The 23199-nt window shown below is 38.6% G+C and overlaps 1 protein-coding gene across 2 annotated transcripts in view; it reads left to right on the forward strand.

Annotated features, from left to right (window-relative positions):
- Nucleotides 1-22998, forward strand: part of stra6 (signaling receptor and transporter of retinol STRA6) — a 66636-nt gene extending 43638 nt beyond the window's left edge. The window contains exons 1-18 of one of the 2 annotated variants that reach the window (XM_026175856.1): nt 7906-8065; nt 11201-11581; nt 12726-12792; nt 13555-13637; nt 14300-14433; nt 14846-15012; nt 15828-15953; nt 16617-16687; nt 17194-17273; nt 17507-17568; nt 17839-18001; nt 18172-18247; nt 18635-18768; nt 19512-19629; nt 19912-20013; nt 20106-20269; nt 20865-21002; nt 22067-22998. In XM_026175856.1, the coding sequence (XP_026031641.1) occupies nt 11529-11581; nt 12726-12792; nt 13555-13637; nt 14300-14433; nt 14846-15012; nt 15828-15953; nt 16617-16687; nt 17194-17273; nt 17507-17568; nt 17839-18001; nt 18172-18247; nt 18635-18768; nt 19512-19629; nt 19912-20013; nt 20106-20269; nt 20865-21002; nt 22067-22305 (1977 nt within the window). In that variant the 5' untranslated portion in view covers nt 7906-8065; nt 11201-11528 and the 3' untranslated portion in view covers nt 22306-22998. Of the gene's footprint in view, nt 1-7905; nt 8066-11200; nt 11582-12725; nt 12793-13554; nt 13638-14299; nt 14434-14845; nt 15013-15827; nt 15954-16616; nt 16688-17193; nt 17274-17506; nt 17569-17838; nt 18002-18171; nt 18248-18634; nt 18769-19511; nt 19630-19911; nt 20014-20105; nt 20270-20864; nt 21003-22066 lie in introns of those variants that run through there. The other variant, XM_026175855.1, reaches the window with a different exon arrangement.
- Nucleotides 22999-23199: the final 201 nt, after the last annotated feature.

The raw sequence follows: 23199 nt of genomic DNA on the forward strand, positions 1-23199 counted from the left end.
GAGACTGTGCTGCCTTTGTAGATAATCCATATTTGTTGTATGTCTCCTGTAGCTAAAAATTGTGACACGGTCGCCAGTTTTGTTTTTGTTGTATGGGACATTCTGTTTTCTCAAGAAAGCTTGATTGACCTTTCGCCGAAATAAAATGAAAATTTAAAAAAAGAGCGTCTGATTCCAGGAAAAAAGGTTATGAAAATATGATAAGACTGAACTCTTCCACCCAGCAGTTTTAATGGTCATAAGTTAAGATTGCAACATCTGAAATACAATAAGACGCCAATAATCCACTGCTCACAGGACCCACAGAAGCATATCAGCAAAGCCTGTAAATTAATGCTTACAGAGACCACCCAACAACAACCCACACACACACACACACAGAATGACAAAACAGAGGCCAGGGCAAGGACATCATCTATCACACTGACATGCATAACACCCCAACTAAAACAGACATCAACCCCCCCCCCCACCCCCCCCCCCCCCCCCCCCCCCCTCTCTCTCTCTCACTCACACACACACCCACACACACACACACACACACACACACACACAATCCCAGCCATACAGTACATACACACATAGTAATGGTGTACTTAATATACTGGTAAGTCAATTTAAGTGGATACATGCACAACTGTGATCTCATAATGGTATTTAAACATCTACTGTAAGCTGTCATTTAAGATAAACAGATTGTAAAACTGAAATCAAATTCTTGAGCGTTTGCCAAGGTGTTCTCCAAATGGTTATATAAAGAAGATTATTACGCGGTCGCTCAGACACGACCCTGCGTCCCTCCCATAAATTCACGGTGCTTGTCAGGCAATCGCAGCAGGAGCGTGACAGACCGAGCGCTGCAAACCGGCATCTGTGGCAAAGTGATCATGACCACTTTAATAACAATCAAGAAGATTTGTACTTGTCACGGGCTGCTTAGCTAAAGCGTCACATTCGCAGCGCTCATAAAAGTGGAAATAAATCTTTCACCTTCCAGACTACCATAATCACAGCGATATATCATAACAGAAAAAAAACCTCTATGATTAAAGTTGCCTTTTTTTTTCTTTCCTAATGATGGTTGAAGGTACATTACCTGGCAATAAGCTCATCTACAGTAAAACGGGACTATTAAAATCTATTACGTGGCTAAAAAGTGTTGTGGATCTTTTTCGAAAAACTAAAAAAGAAAACCGAATCTCACTGATCGCCACTGTCAAAGCTTAACTCAAAGTACAACTATATTTTATTAAATTATTAATGCAACATGGATATTCTTGATTGTTGTTTTGCTTTGTTTGGTCATAATTATAGCATTATCAAAGCAGAATTTTCTGACAATGTGACAATTTGTTTTCTTTGTTTCAGCCTTTTTTAACCACCAATGCTCACCTCAATTGCTCTTAGTCCCCGAGTCTCTTTAGCTCATAATAATAAAATAACTGTGGGCTAAGGCTCGGCTTCTACCCGGGCCTGGCTGCAGGGTATGAGCTCAGTAACCAAGGAAGGGTGCACTGGATCCTTAATTTATTATTCTGCATAGGGGTATCTGAATCGCTATACGTCTGACCCCTCACACAGGAACCAATTTTCCATTATAGCAGGGGCGGCTCTACTGTGGTGGCATGGGGTGGGATGTGCCACCCTAAAATAATCTCTTGCCATCCTGTAGTGCCACCCTAGTTTTGCATATGAAAATGTTCTTTATTAAAGTAAGTTAGCATTAACCCTTTAAAACCGGTCAGATCGAGCACGCTCCATTTTGCGTAACTATTTTTAAATCCTGGTAGCACTGCAACCACGTGAGCTAGCGCAATAATTTTTTTTGCATATGAAACCGGAGGAGTTGTACTTACATCTTATGCCATCAGCTTGTCCTAGGTCACAGTTTCCTTCCACATATAGTTTTGCAAAAACTGCATAAAAAGCACTTGCAGCAACAAAAACATAATATTCCAGAAACACGCTTTGCCGATCCGATCAGCTGTTCATAACACTTCCTACGTTGAAATAGACGTCAGTGCGAACTACGCCTGTCCACCATCACCTGGCCGAAACCGAAAGTGACATCATTTTCGCAGAAAATGTAGTTTTTTTTAACCTTAGGGGGCCTTATAAGCCTGTACTGGTGATTTTAAAAGTCATGTCTGACTTCATGCTTTTTTGAATAGTTTCTGGGATGCTTAGAACTCAAATTGCACTGCTGTAAATAGTTTATTTTGATGCACCTGCTGTTTTTTTTGCAAATTTGCATTATAATATTTATTTTTGTTTTTCCACCAGTAGATAAAAATTGGTGTATCTCAAAAATAAAACTATGAAGGCACTCAAAATAAATTTCCTGTTGTTAGAAACTATTTTATGAAACTTTTTTGTATTTACAGTTTTGAGGGACAAACCTCTTAAATTTCTCTAACTAGAAATATATGTAAAAAATCAAAAACAATTTTAAATTTTTTGTAGTTTATTGCTCTTTTTTGCAATTTATGTAGTTATTATAGACTTAATGCATACATATTATCAAAATTTGGGCTATAATGGTTATACTGATGTATAGCAACTTGAAATGCTCCAAAAATGGCACTACAGCATGTAAAAATATAAAGATAACTCTGGCGGACTTGGTTCAATGGTACACAGCAAATCCAGCATGTCCAAATTAACACTGTTGGATTTGATTTCAACACTATTAAAGTGTCTATATGGGTCCACACCAGAGAGTGTTAATTTAACTCTTTTTGGAGAGTTGGTACGTTAACTCTGATTTAGTGTTAAACACCAAATCTGTCTGGAGTTGATAATTTAACACTTGGTGTTAAGAGTTTATATATTAACTCTCAAAGAGTATTTTAGTTTAACTACGTAAGAGTTATCTTCTAATTCATTCTAAAAAGCGGGAATTTTACTGTTCTGAACTTCTAGAAATTTCTTTTGGAAATAAACATTTACTAAAAAGATGCAATGGTTTTTGAAAAACATTTATTCTGACTTGTGCACCACAATTTCAAAACATTTTCTGAAAGATGTAACAGTATACATGTTCTCACTTTCATTAGAATTTTGTTTATCAAAAGGTCTGACATAAATAACAGCATTCTCAACACTTATTTCTTCAATACAATATGCATGTCCTTCATTCATCCCTTTGTGGAACTTCAACGCACTTCTGCTCTCCCCCATATTCCATCTTCACAAGCATATCCTGTGCAGAGATTGAATAAAAATTAGTTGACACTAATTAATGGCACAAATAATCCAGTAAACAATTGCAGCACAGTAAAAAAAAAAAAAAAAGGAATCCTCTTTGAGCCATTACTTGTGTAAAGTATTTTCCCAAAAGACAAAGACACAGGCAACAGGTAATACTGAACTAAATGTAAAACCTCAACCTTTTTAATTTTTACCTAAACCGTGTGCACAAAACTCTGGAGGGATCTATGCTAACGTAGAATCCAGTCAGGACGTCAGCTACTACTGTTAGCTCGTGTTTTTTTTTTTATGGGCGATCGTTTTCAGGCTCCAAGTAGCAGCATTATACCAACATTTCACATTCTAGACATTGTTTTAGGTGTATTTGACCAAAAGTTTGACTGAAAATTCACATGCAAGCTTTTTTCAAGGCTGTGGTACAATACCTTTCAGCTAGCTAAAACAGAATATTATGCTATCACCGAGCAACATGGCTAATGCCTTTCACACAGCTTTGTCTCAACTCCAAAGAGCCACAGAAGTAAAAGCTCATAATAATAATTGAAACAATCTTTGAAAAAATGACTTACCAAGCATGGCAAACAACTCAAATATGTAGAGCAAAATGTTCTGAAACGGCTTCACTTCAGCTTCGATTGGAGCCGTGCTGGGGGCGGAGTCTGTGAATTTACTCTATTGGTGTCATAGCCCCTCTAGGAGTTCAGAGTTAAGAGGTCAAGAGTTAATGTTTCCATTGTAACACCTCCAGATATAACAGAGAAACACTCATTTTTAACACTCGATTTTAACTACTATCATTTTACACCTCAGAGTTACATTAAAAGAATGTGACTCTGCTTAGAGTAAAATTAACTCTACTTTTGCAAGAAGACTAATAACACCAAAACATTTAACACTTTTGAATTTGCTGTGTAGGCCTTAAAGGGTTAATAATCCAGATTTCCATGCTACCCTAAGAAAATTTCTCTAGATCCACCCCTGCATGAGAGACCCTACCAAGGACAAGTTGCCACCAACAACATAGCTCTTGGGAATGCACAAACCCCTCCACCATAAGAAGGTGGCAATTTGAGAAATGGGAAATATTCCCTGTTTAACCAAAGGCCAAGTCTTCAGGTGATGACCAGTGGGTTTCCAGATTACTCCCAGATTAATAAGGACTTTCTATTATATTATTATATAATATTATATAATATGCTGTATTATCATTATAGCAGAATCCTCAAAAAAATTACCATTGGGGTTTATAATTAAAATTCTTATCCTAAAAAGAAGGTGAAGTTGGTATGGCAACATACATGCGTGGCTATGTACATTAGGTGAATGGGTGATGCTTTGAAGTCCAGTTGTTAGTATAATACATCCTAGGAATTATTCTAAAGTTAGCAAGCTAGGCTAACTATTGTCCAATGCCATACAAAAGCTAGGCAGCCTAGCTTAACAGCTTGAGGAGTGGAATATGAATTTCACAATGACTCCTCCAAACTATAAATCCTCTCAAACATTAAATATACAATATTTGAGGAATTACTTAAGATAAAAAGACGTGTATCTTCATTTGTATGCATCGGTGAAAACAGATGTGAGAAGAATTCAAAAATCAGAGTCACCCTAAATAATGCATTTTACTAATTCTAAACTGAGTAAATGACTTCAGTCTTTTGATCATCATATTAAACTTCATTGTGTATACATCAGTGTGAACATGAGTCTGACTAACTGAATCTGTATGTAGCCTATGTGGCTAAATTCAAGTATTTTGATGTAAATCCAAGTTGTTTGAACGAAGCCAAATAAAAGGGATGTGAGGACAGAGTGGGAGGGGACGTGTTGAAATATGCTTACGCCGACTTAATTTTTCAGAAATTTACAATTGGCCAACCCAATTCAGCTACATTGCAGCTGTCAACAGAGATAAGCAGTTCTTTCATGTCTCCTCAAATGTACATTTCTTTTCCCGCCTTGAACATGCACAAATCCAATTATGTCCTAATTGACTGTTACAAGGCTCATTGATTATGACAGAGGCAGTGAGGCAGACTGAGCGGAAGAAAAATATCCCCAGTAATTAGCCTCATGTACCCGCGAGGTTTCACTAGCCATGATTTAACACAGAGGCAATATTACTCAGTTTACTCAATATGAATTGATTTTGCCAACAATAACATTTTCATATTTATGGCACACATACAGTATTGCGGAGTAACCCTGAGCCAACATGTATTTTTTCATATGTTGCTAGGACAACAGGAAGTAGGTGCAGTGATTTGGTGAAACTGATTTTGTACAATTCTAACAAGCGTCCATATTTGTTATGACCACCTTTATTTTTCAACACAGCCTGAACTCTCGGCAAGGCAAGCTTTCTTGCCATTTCTTTGAGTAGTCTTTAGGAATAGTCTGATGGTACTTTTTCTGCATCTGTAATTCCAAGTTTGACAAGATCTCAACACAACTGACTGAAATGTGGCCCCAAATCTTGACAAAGCCTCCACCATGTTTTACAGATGGCTGTTGACACTCATTGTTGTCTCTCCTGACATCCTCTGTACATACTGACAATGAAATGAACAGAAAATTTCAAATGTGGATTTTTTTTCATGCAGTAAGATTTTCAGTCCAGTTCTTGTGTAGTTTGGCATACTGGCTCCTTGGCAGCTATCTTTCAGGGACTAGTACATGGATCAACTGAAGGGCTCAGGTCTTTGCTGGGTTTTTTTTTTAACCTTTTTTTTTTTTTTTACAAACACAACTTTTATATCATATTTATTTGCTCTAGATAGTTTTTTAGGCTTGCCTCTTCACCAGTTGTCCTCCACTTGTCCAGTTTCCTCAAATGTTTTAAGAACACACTGGATAGCATGCTGAGATACGCCAACTAATAGCTATCTGGGAGGTCACATTGTTGGTGCAAAAATCATATTTTATGCCTGTCAAACTGTGTTTTTAATTTATTTACTGCATTTGTCATAGATTAGATTAACTAAAGAAATTAGAACATTGTGTTCTTGTGACATGCTGCAAGTAACAAAGTGGCCAAATGTTTATTATGTATAGACACAATACCAGTTCATCCCTTGAACCAATATGCCGTTTTATACTTGAACAGTCAGTGTTAAGTGTCTTAACAAACAAAGAAAAACAAATTACTCTGAAAATGATCAGGTACAAATACTGGACTAAAAATGAGTGAAAAAGCTGTTGATGTACAAAGAAAAGAGGCCTTAGAAAGCCTGGACAACTTTTACTTTGAAACTTAAATTGTGAAAAACTCCAGCTCCTTGGAAGCAAAATATGAAGAAATGTAGGGTGGCTCAAGACTTTTGCACATCACTGTAATAAAGAAGAGAAAACCCCCCCAGATATTTTTAAGGAAGATTAAGTTGTATTGAGTTACTTTCAACTGAGCTATTTCAAATTGAAACTAAACTGTTTTGGAAGGCCTCAAACAACCTCCAGCGCACAGCACTTACTTCAATGGAGTAAAACATACCAGCCGAATTCAGATTGACTTCTTATTATTTACTGTTTTTGAATGAGAACAGGATGACTGCTTACTCATTACTTCAGCTACAGGTTTTTTTCAGAAGAAACCTGAAGTCAGCAAGTTAATAATTATGATACCAAGCTCATCCTCATGATGTGATTACTGTGCTTCCTCAAGAGCTTGCTCAACAGTATTAGGAGGATGTATTCACTTGTATGGAAAGGCCAGAGGAAGGTCATCTGTGACGTGTATGTAGAAGAGCAACTCTGGGCTCTTAAAGTTGCACTTGAGATTTCTACTCCAGTATCACAAAACTAGACAAGGGAAGAATAGCATTTGTTTTACCCTAAGAGACTGCAGACATGAATTTTACTGCTCCCTGGTGTGAAAAAATAGCAAGTGAGGTATGTTGTGAGTGTTATCAAAATCCCGAGGTTAGTGTAGGCATAACTCCTCTTCTCCAGGAATAACAATGAACTCTCCTCCATGAAAAGGAGTTAATAATGACCTTCACAAAGCACCTAACTTAATAAACTCACTATACACCAGCTGCTCTTAGTAGATCACTCTGTCTCCAGGGAAAGAACTAAGTTGATAATTTTGCCCAGGAGTTCATCCCCATCTATGATGCTTTTACCTGGGTGAAAAACAAACAGAGCCTTAATTAGTAGAGAAAAAACATCAATAAAAAAAATTGAATCGTACACTGTCGGCTGACTCGTCTTGAATCTGAAGGACGTCTCTTCCCAGGTTGCACAGCTTGGGCAAAAACTAAATAAATCAGGTGAAATTCACAGTCATGGGATGACACAGTGGATGGGAATGGACCTCCCGTGCATTGTGACAGATGTTTCCCCAGTCTGACACATCTATGACAGGAACAATTCCCTCTTTGACCTGATATGTCAACAGTGCAAAAATCCCCAGCAGGATGTCAACAAAGGTCAGTAAGTAGGCTAAAAGCACCAATAAGGCTAAATAATGGCAGTTAACTAATAATGTATCACTTTAAATATTGATTCCAATCTATAGGCACGCCCATGTGACAAACGTTTTAGCACCAATTGCATGTAACTGTAGTAATGGAAATATGCATCTATACCTACACACTAAAACTTGAACTTGGCCACATTAATCATTTCTTTATATTTCACAACAGTTTTTTTCTCTCTTTGCATGGAGCAGCACTTTTATGATGCTTTCATCACAACAAGATAGAGAGTACAAAGTCCCCACTTTACACTGCAAGAGCTGTTCAGAAAAAAACTAGTTGCACTTGAGAGTTATGTTTCTGTAATTAGTGAACTTCTCCAAGGGGTGTATGAAGCCTCAGTCCCTTCTCTAAAGACAGCACCAGGTCAGCAAAAGGTAAGGTACTAATTACAGGCTCCATAGTTTCGGTGAACTTTGTGAGCTAGTCCAGAGTGGTGTTTTACTGAAGCTGCCTATAGGTCAAGGTGATGCACAAAACCAACCTTGTTTAAATGTGCCTGATTTCGTGCTCTTGGCAATATTGGAAATGGGTAGATTTTAAGCAATTGATGATTTTCCATGCTTATCTGGTGCTGCAGCACACCCACATGTGGTTCTTTAAGTAGCTAGCTATTTAAAGATAATGAAATTAAGTTGCCACTGCAGATGGTGTAAAATACACTCACGTTATTGCTCTTCTAATCACCCTAGAAGGTGCAGGTTTAACTGCACAAAACACAAGCAAGGTTAGATTAGTCCATTGCACATGCGGGACAGTGGCACAGGTGGTTGAGTTACCTGCTGTCGCTCTCAAGCTGAAAGTGCCTTTGTTTGCAAGATCAAACTCCACTTCAAAGGCATGAAATTTCTCAGTGATGTTTGCAGGAAACCGAATCTAACCCGATCCCTGCAGCTGTCTTTCACATAAAACACGACAGTCATGTTCATCTGTGGGGATCTGATTTGCAACTACATTTTGGTTTGAACTGCGAAAAATGAAAAACATAAAAGGTGTGTGGAGTGTTTGATTATAAAGAGTTATGAAAATCACCTTCTCCACATGTAGCAGGTAATTTAAGATGCAATAAAGGTGGCGTCACCACAAAAATATATATGTATATAAAATTTTGGTGCAGTGAGTGATTGTGCTAACATCTTTTCAATGTCTGCTTTCCCAGATCTAACTAGTTTGTGAATGCCTGCCTTGTCTGTCTTTATGATGTCGGTGTTTACATTGTTAAGAAGGGATTAGTTAATCAGTATTTCAATTGTGTTTATTTTAAACACTCATGCTTAACATAGTTTCTTCCAAAAGGCTTTAGAGCTGACTTCCTAAACCTGATACAAGTGAACTGTCTGCCTCAATCAAACTGCCTCTCTGTGATGTAACTGTTCAAAGCATTCTTTGTTCACTGACCCCTTTATTTGTCGGGCTAGTTTTTCTTTGGGAGCACATTTGATTTGGTGGCTTACTAAGCTTGAGAAACCATGTTTTCTTAAGGGTGTTAGGGGGGAAAATTTTGTTGAGTTTTAAGGTTGTGTGCCTTTAATCTTGGAATAATGAGACATGGAAGCAATGTTGCAGAACTGACTTAGTCTCAGCCAGCTGCAGCTGAATGCTGGAAGAGATTTCTGCAGACATGCTGCACAGAATACATACAGTAGGATCTTTTGTGTATGTGGGGCAACATAGATATACAATTTCAAGTGTTTCTGTTTTTTTGTTTTTTTTTATTCAACTTGTTGCACAAAAGGAAATTAACAGGAGTTATAACGCTGACCTCTGACCTCTGTCACACATTCCTATGCTTTTGTCATACTTAAGGTAGCCATGTAGCCAACATCTAGTTAATAAGGTTAATTAGATGGGAGCAAGGATGAGCCTAACTTCAGAGAGATTAAGCTTCTGTTGATATTCTACATTCCTTATTGAAAGTAATGACAAATAAGAGAGACTGCTGTGATTATTGTTGATTATACTGCTTCTACTGAAGTACAGCAACACCACCTGAACCTATGTTGTTGTGGTCACCTGTCATAGTATAGCCACATTTTGATATTTTGAGTAAACCTGCTTTGTACCTGGATTTAATGTTTACAGAAGAATTGTCTTGATTAGGGAGTCATGGCAACCTGCTTCCATGGGTTGAACTAGGTCATGTGAAACAGACAAAAACACAGGTATAAAACAATAAATATTATTATTTTAGGCCTTCAACCATAGACTATATTCATTCTTGATTTATTTGTTCTCATTTTTTAAAAGACCGATCAGCCACATGGTCCAAACTTGAAGGAAATGTGCAAAAGCAACCAATGCAATAACTTCTACTTATTTTTGTATCACTTGACCCATCCAAGAGTTTCAGTTTATAATGGAAAACCAAAAAGAAAAGAAGGAACTCATCACATATGAAAAGACTGAAACAGCAAATTGTCCGACATCCCTGCTCGACAAATAACTTACAGCTATTGGATAATAAATTATTAAAAATCAGTGATGGTTTCTGTTTGCCCAACAAATCAGGTATTCAGTTCTTTAGGAATAAGGGGAAGAAGGAGAAATGAAAGTCAGTCAGAAAGAAATTAATTTTTCTCGAACCTCTATCAAATAATTTAAAAAACAATATTAATAATGTGATAATTTAACTATGTGCAGTGGTAACTGAATTTGAAGATATGTGAAAGGCAATTAGTATTTATAATCTGAACTTTACTGTCCATTGTACATCCATACAAGAAACCCTTTTTTGTATATCATTCATCTGTCAAAGACACCATTGGTATGTTAAAAAAATAAAAAAGCTCAGATGAAATTTCTTTCCTCTGGGCACATTGACAGTAACTCATTCACCATCACATATACACATTTCCTCCTTTCTCATTATGTTTTGTGATCCTTATCAGGACGACTTGCAGCATTGTTTGGACATAACTTTCAAATATTTTAAAATAACTTGATATCAGCATGGAGGCTAAAGATGCACATATCTGGTTAAGAAACTTGTCGTCACATAAATATGTACTAGGACATGCTATCTTAAATTATGTGCAGAAGACAAAGTACTGAGGTAAATCAACCCCTCCTTGATCCTTATCATGCTGAAGGTGCAGAGTTATGCGAGGTGATGTGAGGATACACCTTAGTGACTGTATTGAAACCCTTCCATTCTGCTTTTCTTGTTCCATGTTGCAATGGTGGGTTTCCTGGATTTAGTTTGGGTAACCTTTAGCAAATGCACCTGAACCATGACTGAAAGGAACAACACCTGAATTTCCATGTTATCAACGTGGAACTCTGATTGCTCCGATAGAAAAGCCTCATAGCTCCCAGCTACCCACATAGTCCCAGCTGGAGTTTTATAACTCTGCACACCTGACCACTGCAGCCACCGGCCACAGGTCCAATAACACAACTCCAAAAGTAGATGTAATCCCTGTAAGCCACAGGTGGCCTTACAGATTGGCTACCCAGATCTCCACATTTTTCCCTTCTTTCACACCCTGCCCCCCTCTCGCTCTCTTCCCCAGGCTCTTGGTGCGGTGGTAACCCTGAGCTGAAATAGGGCCTTTGGAAGGTAGAGACAACGCGCTGCAGCCAGGACCTGTCACATTACTCTCAGCTACACAGTGGGACCAGGTCACCTGAATGCAGTGAAGGAGGGTAGCTGAGTCTGAGTGCAAGTAGACCAAACACAGGGAAACAAGGACACTTGCAGCAGCAACTGAGTCCAGCGTGGGATTTGGAAGACACTTTTGCCTTGGAGACAAGGTGATCACAGCTGTGTGCCACTTTGTGGTTAAAAGAACTCCAGATCTTTTGTAAGACGTGGGACTCTTTTGATAAAGAGAAGTCGCAATGGACTATGACTACCCAGAATTGGATCCACTGCCATCCAAAATTGAACCAGAGTAAGTAAAGTCTTAACATTTAAGTTGAATTCTTTCAAGTTAATGCTATTTTACTTTAATGCTTTTAAATCTTTGCTTAAAATTAGTCTGCACTTTGTTTGATGTTTATTAGTAGTTCTTAAAACTTTCTCTGAGGGTGAACAATGTCTCTGTGAGATTCTCCTCTCATTGAGATATTAGGTGACACTTGGCACACTTCTGCAGTGCCAGCGCCAGCGTCAGTGTGTGGTCTTCTTTCAGTTCTTATTATTTATCATGTCGAGGCTGTATCCTTTTCATCTTTTGAGGTTGTAGGTTGTCCTGGAAATGCCTGTGGAACTTATTGGAAAAACGTTAGACTTTTTAAACATTTGTCTGTACGTATATTTCACACCCAAAATGTTACCAAGTTGCACTTTATATGATACCGCTTAAATATCCATGACGTATCCCACAGTGAAGCTTTTTCCTCTTAGCTCCTTTTGTCCAAATTGCTTTTCTATGTTGTTAAAATCCATTATGTTTTCATTGGTATGGGGTAGTTAATAAAAGAAATGATGCCTCCAGATGAACAACACAAATGAAGTATGGTGGAAGAAGCTGCCATGTTTAGCTAAAAAGCCATTTTGCTGTTGTAAAAAAATAATACTGTATTGAGTTGTAGCTAGTCTTGGGCCTCTAATATAGCTCCCTGTCAGTTTATGAAGCATAAACGGCTGCACCACTGAGAGCTGGCTATAATAAATTTTTTTCACATTGTTGTAAAATAGCAAGTTAGGAATTCACAGATTGTTTAGAAAGGTAGGAAATATTGAAACATCTATTCTGGAAGCTGCCATCTTTATGCTCACAGATGATAAAGTAAGTGGTTGATGTGTGAGGCCTTCTCTGAATTGTAATTACAACCCCATGACCAGGCATTCCTGCTCTTCTAGAGCACAGGAACATGAACATAGGCATTTGTTGTTTCCCTGTCACGCCGATACCAATCCGTTTAACATGCAAATCTGTGCTGCGGGATTTCAGCTGCAGAGTTTCCAACCACAAATGGCGCTGATAGGGAAAGTGTGAAAAGGTTAATGAGCTATACTGAAGGTCAGCGCAGTGACTCAAAAGCCTTCAGTTATATTTTACTCACGTGAATGTTTTGCTCCATTTGTTTTAGAGTAATCCCTCCCTGTGACCCTACTGCTGACGACAGGCTCTATCATATATGCATCACTGTGATATCTGTAAGTCCGCAGTCTTCTTGGATTAATATGACACCACATTAAACTGTCCTGTATATTACATCCTGTTGTCAGGCGTGTACTGATGTGCCACACTGAGACATCAAGGTTTGCGTTTCTGTCGTTTCTAATTGCATTCAAGTTTTAAAAATGTACAAAAAGGTTGGTTTGAAGGAAGTTTTGCGAGCCCTTTGGCAATGATCCCAGGAACAAATAATCCTGTTATGTGATCATATTAGATCCATATTAGAAAATTGTTTTTGCCTAATGTTTTGCTGCTTATTAAACGCTGCACTTACAGGAATAATAAAAAGAAAGCTATTTGTAGCCCACATTCTGACTGAAATGAGATATAATTTTTCAAATTTAGAAGTTGTTAAGCACTACATTACAAGACATTTGTATAATCACTGAACACAGATTTGCCATTTTAGGTTTAATGATAAGTACATTTGTGTTTTCATGATGAAGCTCCTTCATTAACTGATTATGGATGGTCTTTGTAGTCGGTCCAGACTTATAGTCTAGCTTTTTTTCCCCCATTTCTGCTTTCTAAATGTGTCTCAGGTCATGACAGGTCATTGAACTTCATTCAAGCAACATTCTTGGGGAGCATTAGTCAGACGCTGGTGTTTGGCCTTTTGTATCACAGACACCCCATCATTTTTCCCTTTTTTTTTTTTGCCTGATGCAGAGTGAAGCATGAGCTGCATAGTGGGCTGTAGTGAGCTATGGTGGGCTAACTGAGGTCTATTCTCCTTTTAGCTTGTTGTCATGCTGATTCTGGCAGTGTTGGCAAGGCGCATGAAGGTCGGCGACAGACAGAAAGGACTCCCAGGTTTACTCAGGTGAGCCTCACTTTACTTTATCTTACAGTTTCACAGGTGAAATTGAAAATCCAGTTTTTACAGACGCGTCCTGTACCCTACTATTACTCTCACCCAGCTTTTCAGTCTACCTGTCTACTGGCTTCCATCTATTTAACAGTGACATGAAGCTTTATGTGCAGAAGCTATAGCAGAATCTATTGTAGGGATAATTTGGCATTTGGGGCGAGTTTTAAATGTAGCAGGTGCTAATTGTGTTTATTAGCTTTGGGTAAGACCTTAAATCAATTGGAAACATGGTTTAGTTTGTTTGTCACTTTATTTATTAATTAAATCTCAAGTCAAGATGACATTCAATTATTCCCCATTTCTGCTGTTCATTGGTCAGTGACTAAAACTATGGCAAAAACCTGAACTGGATTCAGGTGAGAACATTCAAGTGATCCGTTTGAAACTTTAGATTAAAACTTTAAAAATCAAAGCCTTATTTTCATGCTACATGAATTAGAAAATTCTCTTTCTCTATCTTCTCTAACTGAGCTGGCATTTTTTAAAAGTTTTCTAGTGAAAACTTAAAAATGTTCCTTTTAAGTTTCATCATTTCTCACTTGATCAGTAACTGTTTTATCCAAATGTGAGGAGGATGTCAAGTGAGCTCTAAATACCTGCTGCTTTATTCACAGTCCGGTGAACTTCCTGGACCATACGCAGCACAAGGGCTTGGCAGTGGCTGTGTTTGGAGTGCTCTTGTGCAAACTGTGGGGCCTGCTCATATCGCCAAACCCTCTCCCCTTCACAACAGACACCGCTAACAAACGTGAGGTCGTCTTGATCATTCCAGCAAACAATTTTAACATTTGCTTGTCCCATAACTTTGTGAGTTATCTTAGCAGTTAAAACCAATAGGCTGACGTGTCCCCATACACAAAAATAGTGTTAAATGTCTGCCTTATATAACTGGATTATTTTGCTCCTATGTTATTTTAAACTCTGGAGTTTGATTGTAAGCTTGGCAAGAAGCTTTGTGTCTGAAATTACATAACAAAGGACAGCAGGCAGCTGGTCCCCTGCAACGTTACACAATCCCTAAACAGTAGAGGGTTCAGCAGAGTAAGAAATGCAGCCTAAATCAACCATAGTTTCAGCAAGAGTTTTGGTCTGTGGTATGGTACAATAAGAGTTGTAGCTCCTTCAAACTTGGTCTTCTCACATTTCTGTTGTATTTGCAGAGAACTGGGTGATTCTGGGAGTCTTCTTTTACCCCGCACTATACTACCCTCTCCTGGCATGTGGCACTTTACATAATAAAGTTGGCTATGTCCTCGGTAGCCTCTTGTCTTGGACACACTTTGGTGTTCTGGTCTGGCAGATAATTGACTGCCCAAAAACACCAGTGGTAAGCACAGATCACTTTCATTGTCATAATTAGCTCCAGTTCATTTATAAGTGGTTTATTTTGTTACAATAAATCTGCTCCAGGATTGAATCACTTTCTTTGTTGTCTGTCATCTGTCTCAATATAAAGGGTCATTTCAAAAATAAAGCTGGTTTGTTCTTGTCTGGAAACACACTGACTACCAAACAAAGCTGGTCTGTAGTATCTACAAAAGATGGGATTTCAATAGATGAATATTGGGGATTTGAGATAGATCCATGGATACAAGGTTGGGATTTTTAAAAGCTTACCCAATCCCAAATCTTGTGCCACGTCCAAGTTGTTAAGGTTTTCAGACCTATGAATGCCTGTGACTCAAAACAATTAGTTCCACTGTCTGCTGGTCTTAATCAAGAGGCTTTGTCACACTTAATCACTTTAGTGTGTCTCAGTAATATGTCACATCCAGAGAACACTGTGTGTGATGGCCTTCTTTAAAAAATATATTAGTGAGGTTTTGAGCTAAATCACATAAAAACAATAGAGTAAATTACACAGAATTACATATTCAGTAAGAAAATCTATCCACGTTTAGTTCATAGCCAGCTACTTTTCAAAATACATTTCAGTTGTCAAGTTAGATACGAGATGTGTGGTCAGTGGAGGTTTCAGATGTTTGTGTGGCAGGTGAGAATTGATTTGGCCAGCGTACAGACTTTCACCACAACAAACATAAAAAGCTATTTTTGCAAAATGTATTCCCAGCGCTTAATCCCCAAACTCCCAAATCAAGTCTCTAAGTGATTTAAAATCTTTTTCTTTTTACCTCTTTGCAGATACACAAACACTACTCTCTTTTCTCCAGCCTGCCCCAGATTGCTTGCTTGGCATTCCTTAGCTTTCAGTATCCCCTTCTTCTGTTCAAGGGCTTAAAGGGCACTGAAAAGAACAATGCTACAGAGGTGAGTATTGATCTGAGAGCAGTTTTTCTGACTTCATTGAGTCATTTTTGTTGAACAGCTCTTATGTCACTAATTGTTTGGGCTTCTTGCATAACATACTCGAAACAATTGTATGTATTAATAGTCTACATTTGTGTGAACCTGACCTTTAACAAAAAACTCTTACTGAGACTCGCATTTCCTTTGAATCTGTGGACATGAGAAACCTGTATAAGCTGCCTTGTAATCTACAGGCTGATTATGCTCATAAAGTCTAGGCTGAGGGGAAATGTGAAGTCCGACACGGCACATCTGTGACCTAATCATTTTAAGTAGATTTGACGTAATTGGTTTGCGTTATGTTCTTGATCGGTTTATGAAAAGGTTACCTTGTTTTTGCAATGAGGAGACACAATGCTGTGTTTATTTGATGCTAATCTTGGCATGGTGTGACAAAACTGGATGTCGGGATCGGCTGGTGTATGAGTCACACCCCCAATGTCCAGCACCATGAACCTTATTGCAAGGAGGCTTTTTTTTTTTTTTCATACTTTAGCAAATACATTTACATGTAGATAGAACTTAAAGACACAGATGTCCAAAGGTGTTTAGGTACATTAAAGCCTGACTCAATAATTTATGTCTCCTCAAATTTGGTTACTTATATGATTGCTCTTCTTTTAGGATCTGAGCAGCAGCTACTATAGAGACTATGTCAAGAAAATGCTCAATAAGAAAAAGTCGACCAAAATCAGGTGAGAATTGTTGCCTCTTATCAAAAACATTGATTTGCTGTGCTGTTACATAGCCATCTCTGTGTTCCTACAGTTCGAATGTAGTGAAGTAAACAGTTTGATTCAGCATAGCAGAGAGAGGCTCAGCAAAATAACAGCAGTGGTTTTCAAGAACTGACCATTTTAGGGATTTTAGAACAAACATGTTTTTTTTGCACCGTTGTGTCCAAGTTTTAACCATCGAGCTATTGATCTGAAGTGAAGCTGAAGAATTTAGGTAGAGGTGTGATGAAGGCCTTCATTATTCCGTCCACTTTGTACAGTGTACCAGTGCCACTGGCATCAGTGGTACTGCAACAAAGAGCCCAAAGTTGTAACCTAAGTATAAACAGATTTGAAAAAGAATGTGTTTAAAGTTGCTTCATTCATTTATATATATTTTGCCTTACCCCATGAGTTCCCTGAGGTTTAAAATGCTGTTTACATTTTTAATGTAACTTTCATTTTTTTTTCACCTTTCGCTTCAGCACGTCGAGCACAGACAAGCCCAAACTCCCCCAAAGAATAGCCGATGCTGTGAAATCTTACATTTATACACCAGAGGATGGTAAATATATTTGTCTGGGACCTGCTTAATACCATGTCATGCACATATTAGGTGTTAAAACTGGTCAAACTCTTCTTGGAATAATTATTGAATTGGTCATTTATACAGAAGGTGGTCACGTGAAGCAACTGCATGAATACACAATGTGTGCAGTACAAATATGCTTAGATTTGGAAAAGCAATATGTAATCCTGTTAACTTAATATTTCTACACCTTTACTGTTTTCATGCAGCTTTCCGTTTTCCGCTGAAGCTGGCTATATCTGGTGTTGTGTCTTTCATAACCCTGTATCAGGTAACTACCACAGCTACTATTAAACGCAATAATCCCTGTATATTTCATAAATGTTAACAAAACACACAAGGAGAGACGTAATTGCATGGCTTGGTGTAGAAAGAGAGAGCAGAATCTCTCAAACGGTCTTATCCTAACTCAAGAACTTCAGCCAAGCTCCGAATATTATCATGATGTGTTTCATTTTATTTCCACATCCATAAAAGTTATTGCATTAGCATTCAAGAGTAGCTTCACTGGCTATTAATGAATGTCCTTTTTCCCTCTTAGATGGGTCTTCTGCTGATCTCAGCAGTCGTGCCGTCTCTCCAGACTGCTCGTTTGGGAGTCAATGAAGACGTTGCAAACCTTTTAGCTGGTTTCAGAATCATGCTGTCTCCAGACAAACATGAAGTGGTTCGGATAGTGGTTTATTACATGTGGTGTGTAGAGGGTAAGTGACACAAGACAACAAGAGAAGCCATTTAGAAATATGAGAGATGCACACGTACATAACGCTATGCCCTTTATTTTTGATGCATTTATTTTGTACAATTTTACTGTTCAAGCTTGACATCGTTCCACATTAAAAAACCTGAATGTCATGTGCCAATGTTTCTGCAGTGTGTTATATTTCAGCAATGACCCTGTCTGGATTGGTCAACCTGGCTATGCTCATGCGATCTATGGTTCTGCATCGGTAGGTTGTCTGTGATTGCACTTTTTCCCTTTTTTGTTGTTGTTTTGCATTGAATTTCCTTTGCATTCTGGCTACTTCATTATAATGCCATGGTTATTATAACATAATAGAGTACTAATCATGCAGACAGGGAAGCATTTAGTCTGTGTTAACTGCTGCTGCAATTGAAAATGGCTATTAAGAAGAAAAATGAAATACTGTGCCATTACCAGAAATGGCATCGCATTAAAATAAATGGATTTCCGAGTCAAGTATTGAATTGAGTATTCAGTCTATCTCTTGCTAAATTGCTTCTTCAATTTACTATGTGATTTGTACAGTTGGGGCTGAACTAGTTTATGTATTCCATAGTGTCACATTGTTTTAATTGTGTTTTACCTTCCGTAGGTCAAATCTGAAAGGGCTGTACAGAGGAGATAGCTATAATGTTTACAACTGCCAGAGAAATATCAGAGCTTCCCGGCCTGCACTCGTCTGCTGGATGGGATACACCAGCTTCACAGCAGCTCACATCTGCATTGGTACAGTTACTCTGAAAGATTGTTATTATTTAGATTTTCTATATATTGTTTCTACTTTAAATAAAACAAGTTAGAGACAAAACTTTGATGAATTTTCTGTATGTAAATCCATATTCAGGGAAGAGTTCAGTATGCCCGCTCATAGTTTTCTGTTGACTGTTCTAATTAGGGGTCAGCACAGTAGATCACTGATCATCTGTTCTTCATCTGTTCATCACAGAAATGCCCTGGATGTCCTCTCTCACCACATACATTAACTGCTCCTTTGGCCTTTCCTTTTTCCTCTTCCTTTGCTGCTCATTTTCACAATCCTTCCCTCAGTATACTCAGTATCTCTCCACCACACACTTCCACATCAACTCCCCAAACCTCTTTCACTTTTCTGTGAACTCTCCAACCTTAACTGTCCCTATGATTTATGCTTTCCAAGTCCTGTTCATCCTTTTTCACTCCAAACACAAACCTCAGCAATTTTTAACAACATCTTTACATCCTGTTTTTGACATAACTGTGCTCGCTACCAATTCTTGTATATCCAGTTTCCAAATTCTGTTAGATATTTGTATTATTTCTGTTCATGCTCCTTAAATATTGCCTAAAAGCAATTCTTTCAATCGGCCAGCTCGGGCAGAGACATATCAGAGTATTCGAGCTTTCTACAGTGGGGTGACCACTGTAGATCTGTTGGATGCTGGATAGTGTCTAAGTGCTAAGACTGTAACGCTCTGATCTCTCCCCCGCAGGCATGATCATCCAGACCATAGTGTTCTTCCTCTGCCTTCTGATTGCAGTCTTCCTTGTTATCATACCTGTCCTCCACAGACAGAATCTGATTCTCTTTCAGGTCCTGTGGAGCATGTGGTGAGTGATATAATTCTTGGTGTCTCTCAGCTTTCAGTTTTAGCTTATTTTAAGGTTGTGACCTTGTAAAAAATAAATAAATAAAAAAAGATACAAACACAAGTTGTCGTAAATCCAGACCTGAGAGTATCTGTGCAGTGGTGCTGCTAGGTTTGAAATTTGACACCTGGAGCGTTTTTCAATCAACAACATTCTCTGTGTATGTTGTACAATTTCCTGCCAGCTACCAATGTTTTTTGCGCTTTAATCACTGCTCCTTCTATGTGGGTTTCACCTTTTCAGGCCTTTCTGGCTCATGCTTCTCCTGGTTGTGTTGATTCAACACGTCACCGCCAGGTTTTGCTTCATCAAAAAGACAGGAGGCACACGAGATCTGGACAACAGGTGATTTACTGCATTTTCTACCTTACATTTTCCTGTACTTACATAATTTTACTGCCTGATTTTGATTTGATGCATTCTAATTTATCTCACAGGGGTAATCTGTTCCTGCTGACATACCTGATGTTTCCTGTTAACGTTTTGATCGGGGCAATACTGGGAATCTGGCGCATGATCATCACAGCCCTGTTCAACATTGTCCACATGGGACGTATGGATATCAGTCTTCTTAACCGCAATGTGGAGGCTTTTGACCCAGGTGAGCGAGATAACTGACGTGTATGCAGGTTAGAATCAGTATAGTGTCCATTTCTGTAATAGTGAACATGCTGTAATTATTAGAAGGATTGTAGCTTGGCTAAAAAACACTTTCTTCATCAATTATTGGCACTTTTTTAGCATCCATCTATTGCTTAGAGAGGGCTAATAAATATTTAATAGTTCCCATTTTTTTCTCTTTGGACTCAGAAACAGGACGTTAACATATTAATAGGTAATAGCAACACGCTTTTATGTTTGTGGAAGCATTGTGGAAGCAATTTTCTATGAGAAAAAGCACTTCTTCTGATCCCACTTAGAGGTTAGAAATTTGCATCCTGCCCACTTTATCCTCCTGCCAGCTCACTGCAGCTCATATGATATCTGTATTCTGTGCAGGGCAGGGACTCTAATTGCATGGAAATGTCTGCAGATTTGCTGTCAGAAAAAGCAGGTGGTTAAAAAAAGAGAGAGAAAAAGTGTGATTGTATGGTCATTATGTGTGATTGCCTCAAAGCCAACATGGGGCGCAGTCCTGTGTGTTTATTGCTTTTGCCCAGTCAGAATGATTCACCCCTCCCTACGTCTGCCTGCAGCCTACCGCTGCTATGCTCATTATCTGAAGATCGAGGTGAGCCAGTCTCACCCTGTGATGAAGGCCTTCTGTGGGATGCTGCTGCAGTCTGTGGGCCAGGACACCAAAGCTGGACAGAGGTCACGAGATGCTGAAGAAGGTCTGTAGCACAAAACTCAATCCACACCACAGATTGTTCTCCATGTGTGGACAAAAAAAGCACATTGTGGTGTTTTTTGGGGTTTTTTAATGGCACAGAAGAGTGACCATTGCACACAGGTAGTCTTTGTTAATAGGATCAGCTCATTGTTTCAGTTGTTTCATGACATTAAGACATTTTCTCCAGATTATTCTTAAAGCTCAAAATAATCTTAATACCTGCATTAAAAGTGCTGTAGCATCTTTAATTTCTCTGGGGTGTTTAGAATTTAATAGCAGGTCACTGTAACACATAATCAGATCATCTCACTTTGCTGCACGTACAGTGAAAATGAAGGCAGCTCTGATTTAATAATATGCTAAGAGCAAATTGAGTCTCAGAGCAGAATAGCTTGGAGTCCGGCTGCCTGTCCTAATCATATCAGTCATAAACGAATAAACTGTCGTTATATTGTATCTTTTATATTAACAACTTGCGTTAATCCAAAGTGTAAACGGGTGCTTTAGGGTGGATCGCAGATCTGCAGCAACGCCACTGACACACAAAGGAAGAGACTGATGGTCGCTCACATATCATGACAGCAGGACATGCATTACACTGACAAATTAACAAGAAAATCCGCCAGGATTCAGCGGTCGTTGTGGAATTTAGACACAGCTGAGTCCAATTAGAAACGTGCCATGGAGATGTTGCTTGTTTGCATCTAGAAAACAATGTATTATCGGGAATAATCTATTGTATTACAGTGATTACTTCTCCAGTAGCTGATTACACAGATGAGCTACGCTAATTGCCTGTTACATATTCATTCAGCCTAAGGGGCTTTGGCTTTCAGCGTGTTAATGGAAAGCCCAGTATGCTCCCACCATGCTTAGAGGATTAAAATATGATTGCTTTCTATTATTACTCTATCTGCTGTATATAGGGTGTCTTTTGGGAGGCCCACAAATCACCCTTTTCCAATTTCAGTTTAAAATAGAAAAAGGGTTATCCTTAGATGTCATTACATAGGACTTATAGATGTCATACCTTTTGGTGCAATCATGATGTCTGAACGTCCTCAGGGATCCAGCTCGTCCAGCAGGATAAGAAGCAGAATAAAGTGTCCACTGCCAAGAGAGCCCGCAGGCACTGGCAGCTCCTCTACACCCTGGTCAACAACCCCTCCCTTGTGGGCACCAGGAAGCACTTCCAGCGTCAGACCACAGACAGCTTTCTGAATGGAAGCCTGAACCGCAGCACCAGGGAGGAGAGCAAAAAGGAGGCTACGACCAAGGAGGCAGAAGCCGCTGCCAGCAACTAATCAAAAATGCGATACTGATTATGTACTGGCTGCAGAGTCTCGTCCGGTTTGGGTCTGCATTTGTACTATTTGTCTGCATTTGGTGAAATACATGCATTATAGCTCAGTGCCTAGTGTAAAGATATTCACCAAGTCTTTCCTAAACGTCTGGAGATTCGGAGTCCCTCCTGTGCTTTTCATGTTCTCCTGTCTGTGAGGACCTCAGTCTCCAGTCTGATGGGAATGCTTGTGTGGCACTGATCACCTAGTAAACACACTTAAAAAAATAATTTTCTAAACATGTATGTGCTTATTTTGGGATAGAACTCATTTGCACTAATAGCCTTTAATCATGTATTATTTTCAGCATTCAATGCAGATAATGTAAGATGATGGTCATCCAACTAAAAACATGGATGCACAAGCCAATGAATCATCTCTTTGAATGGGAGTTCATATATAGAGTGACAGAGAAGGGCAGAAAGACAGAACATCTGACTATTTATGAATATAAATAATGAACCATTGTCATACTGTGGCCAATAAATTCTCTTTTCCCCCCATCTTTAGGCTACACGCATTGTGTGACTGATATTAACCTGTGGAATAAACTGTATATTTATTCTGTTTTAATTTGTAGACTTTTAAGTCAAAAACATCTTACTGTTTCCAGTATTTCCAGTTCTTGTCAAATAAACATCTTCTTGTTTCAAATGTTTCGTGATATTTCACCATTTGTCTGCGCATTTAAACTTTTAAATGAAAATATACACATCCGATTGTTTTTTCCCTGATAACTGTGAAAATAAAACGAAAAATACAGTTTTCTCCTGTTTTTTGGGGGGGGTTTTTTAATCACTGATGGGAAATTTTGTTAAGCTATTGCTCAACTAATATATGCATGAGTGCACTTGC

Source organism: Astatotilapia calliptera, chromosome 7, assembly GCF_900246225.1.
Source record: "Astatotilapia calliptera chromosome 7, fAstCal1.2, whole genome shotgun sequence".
NCBI classification, from domain to species: Eukaryota; Metazoa; Chordata; class Actinopteri; order Cichliformes; family Cichlidae; genus Astatotilapia; species Astatotilapia calliptera.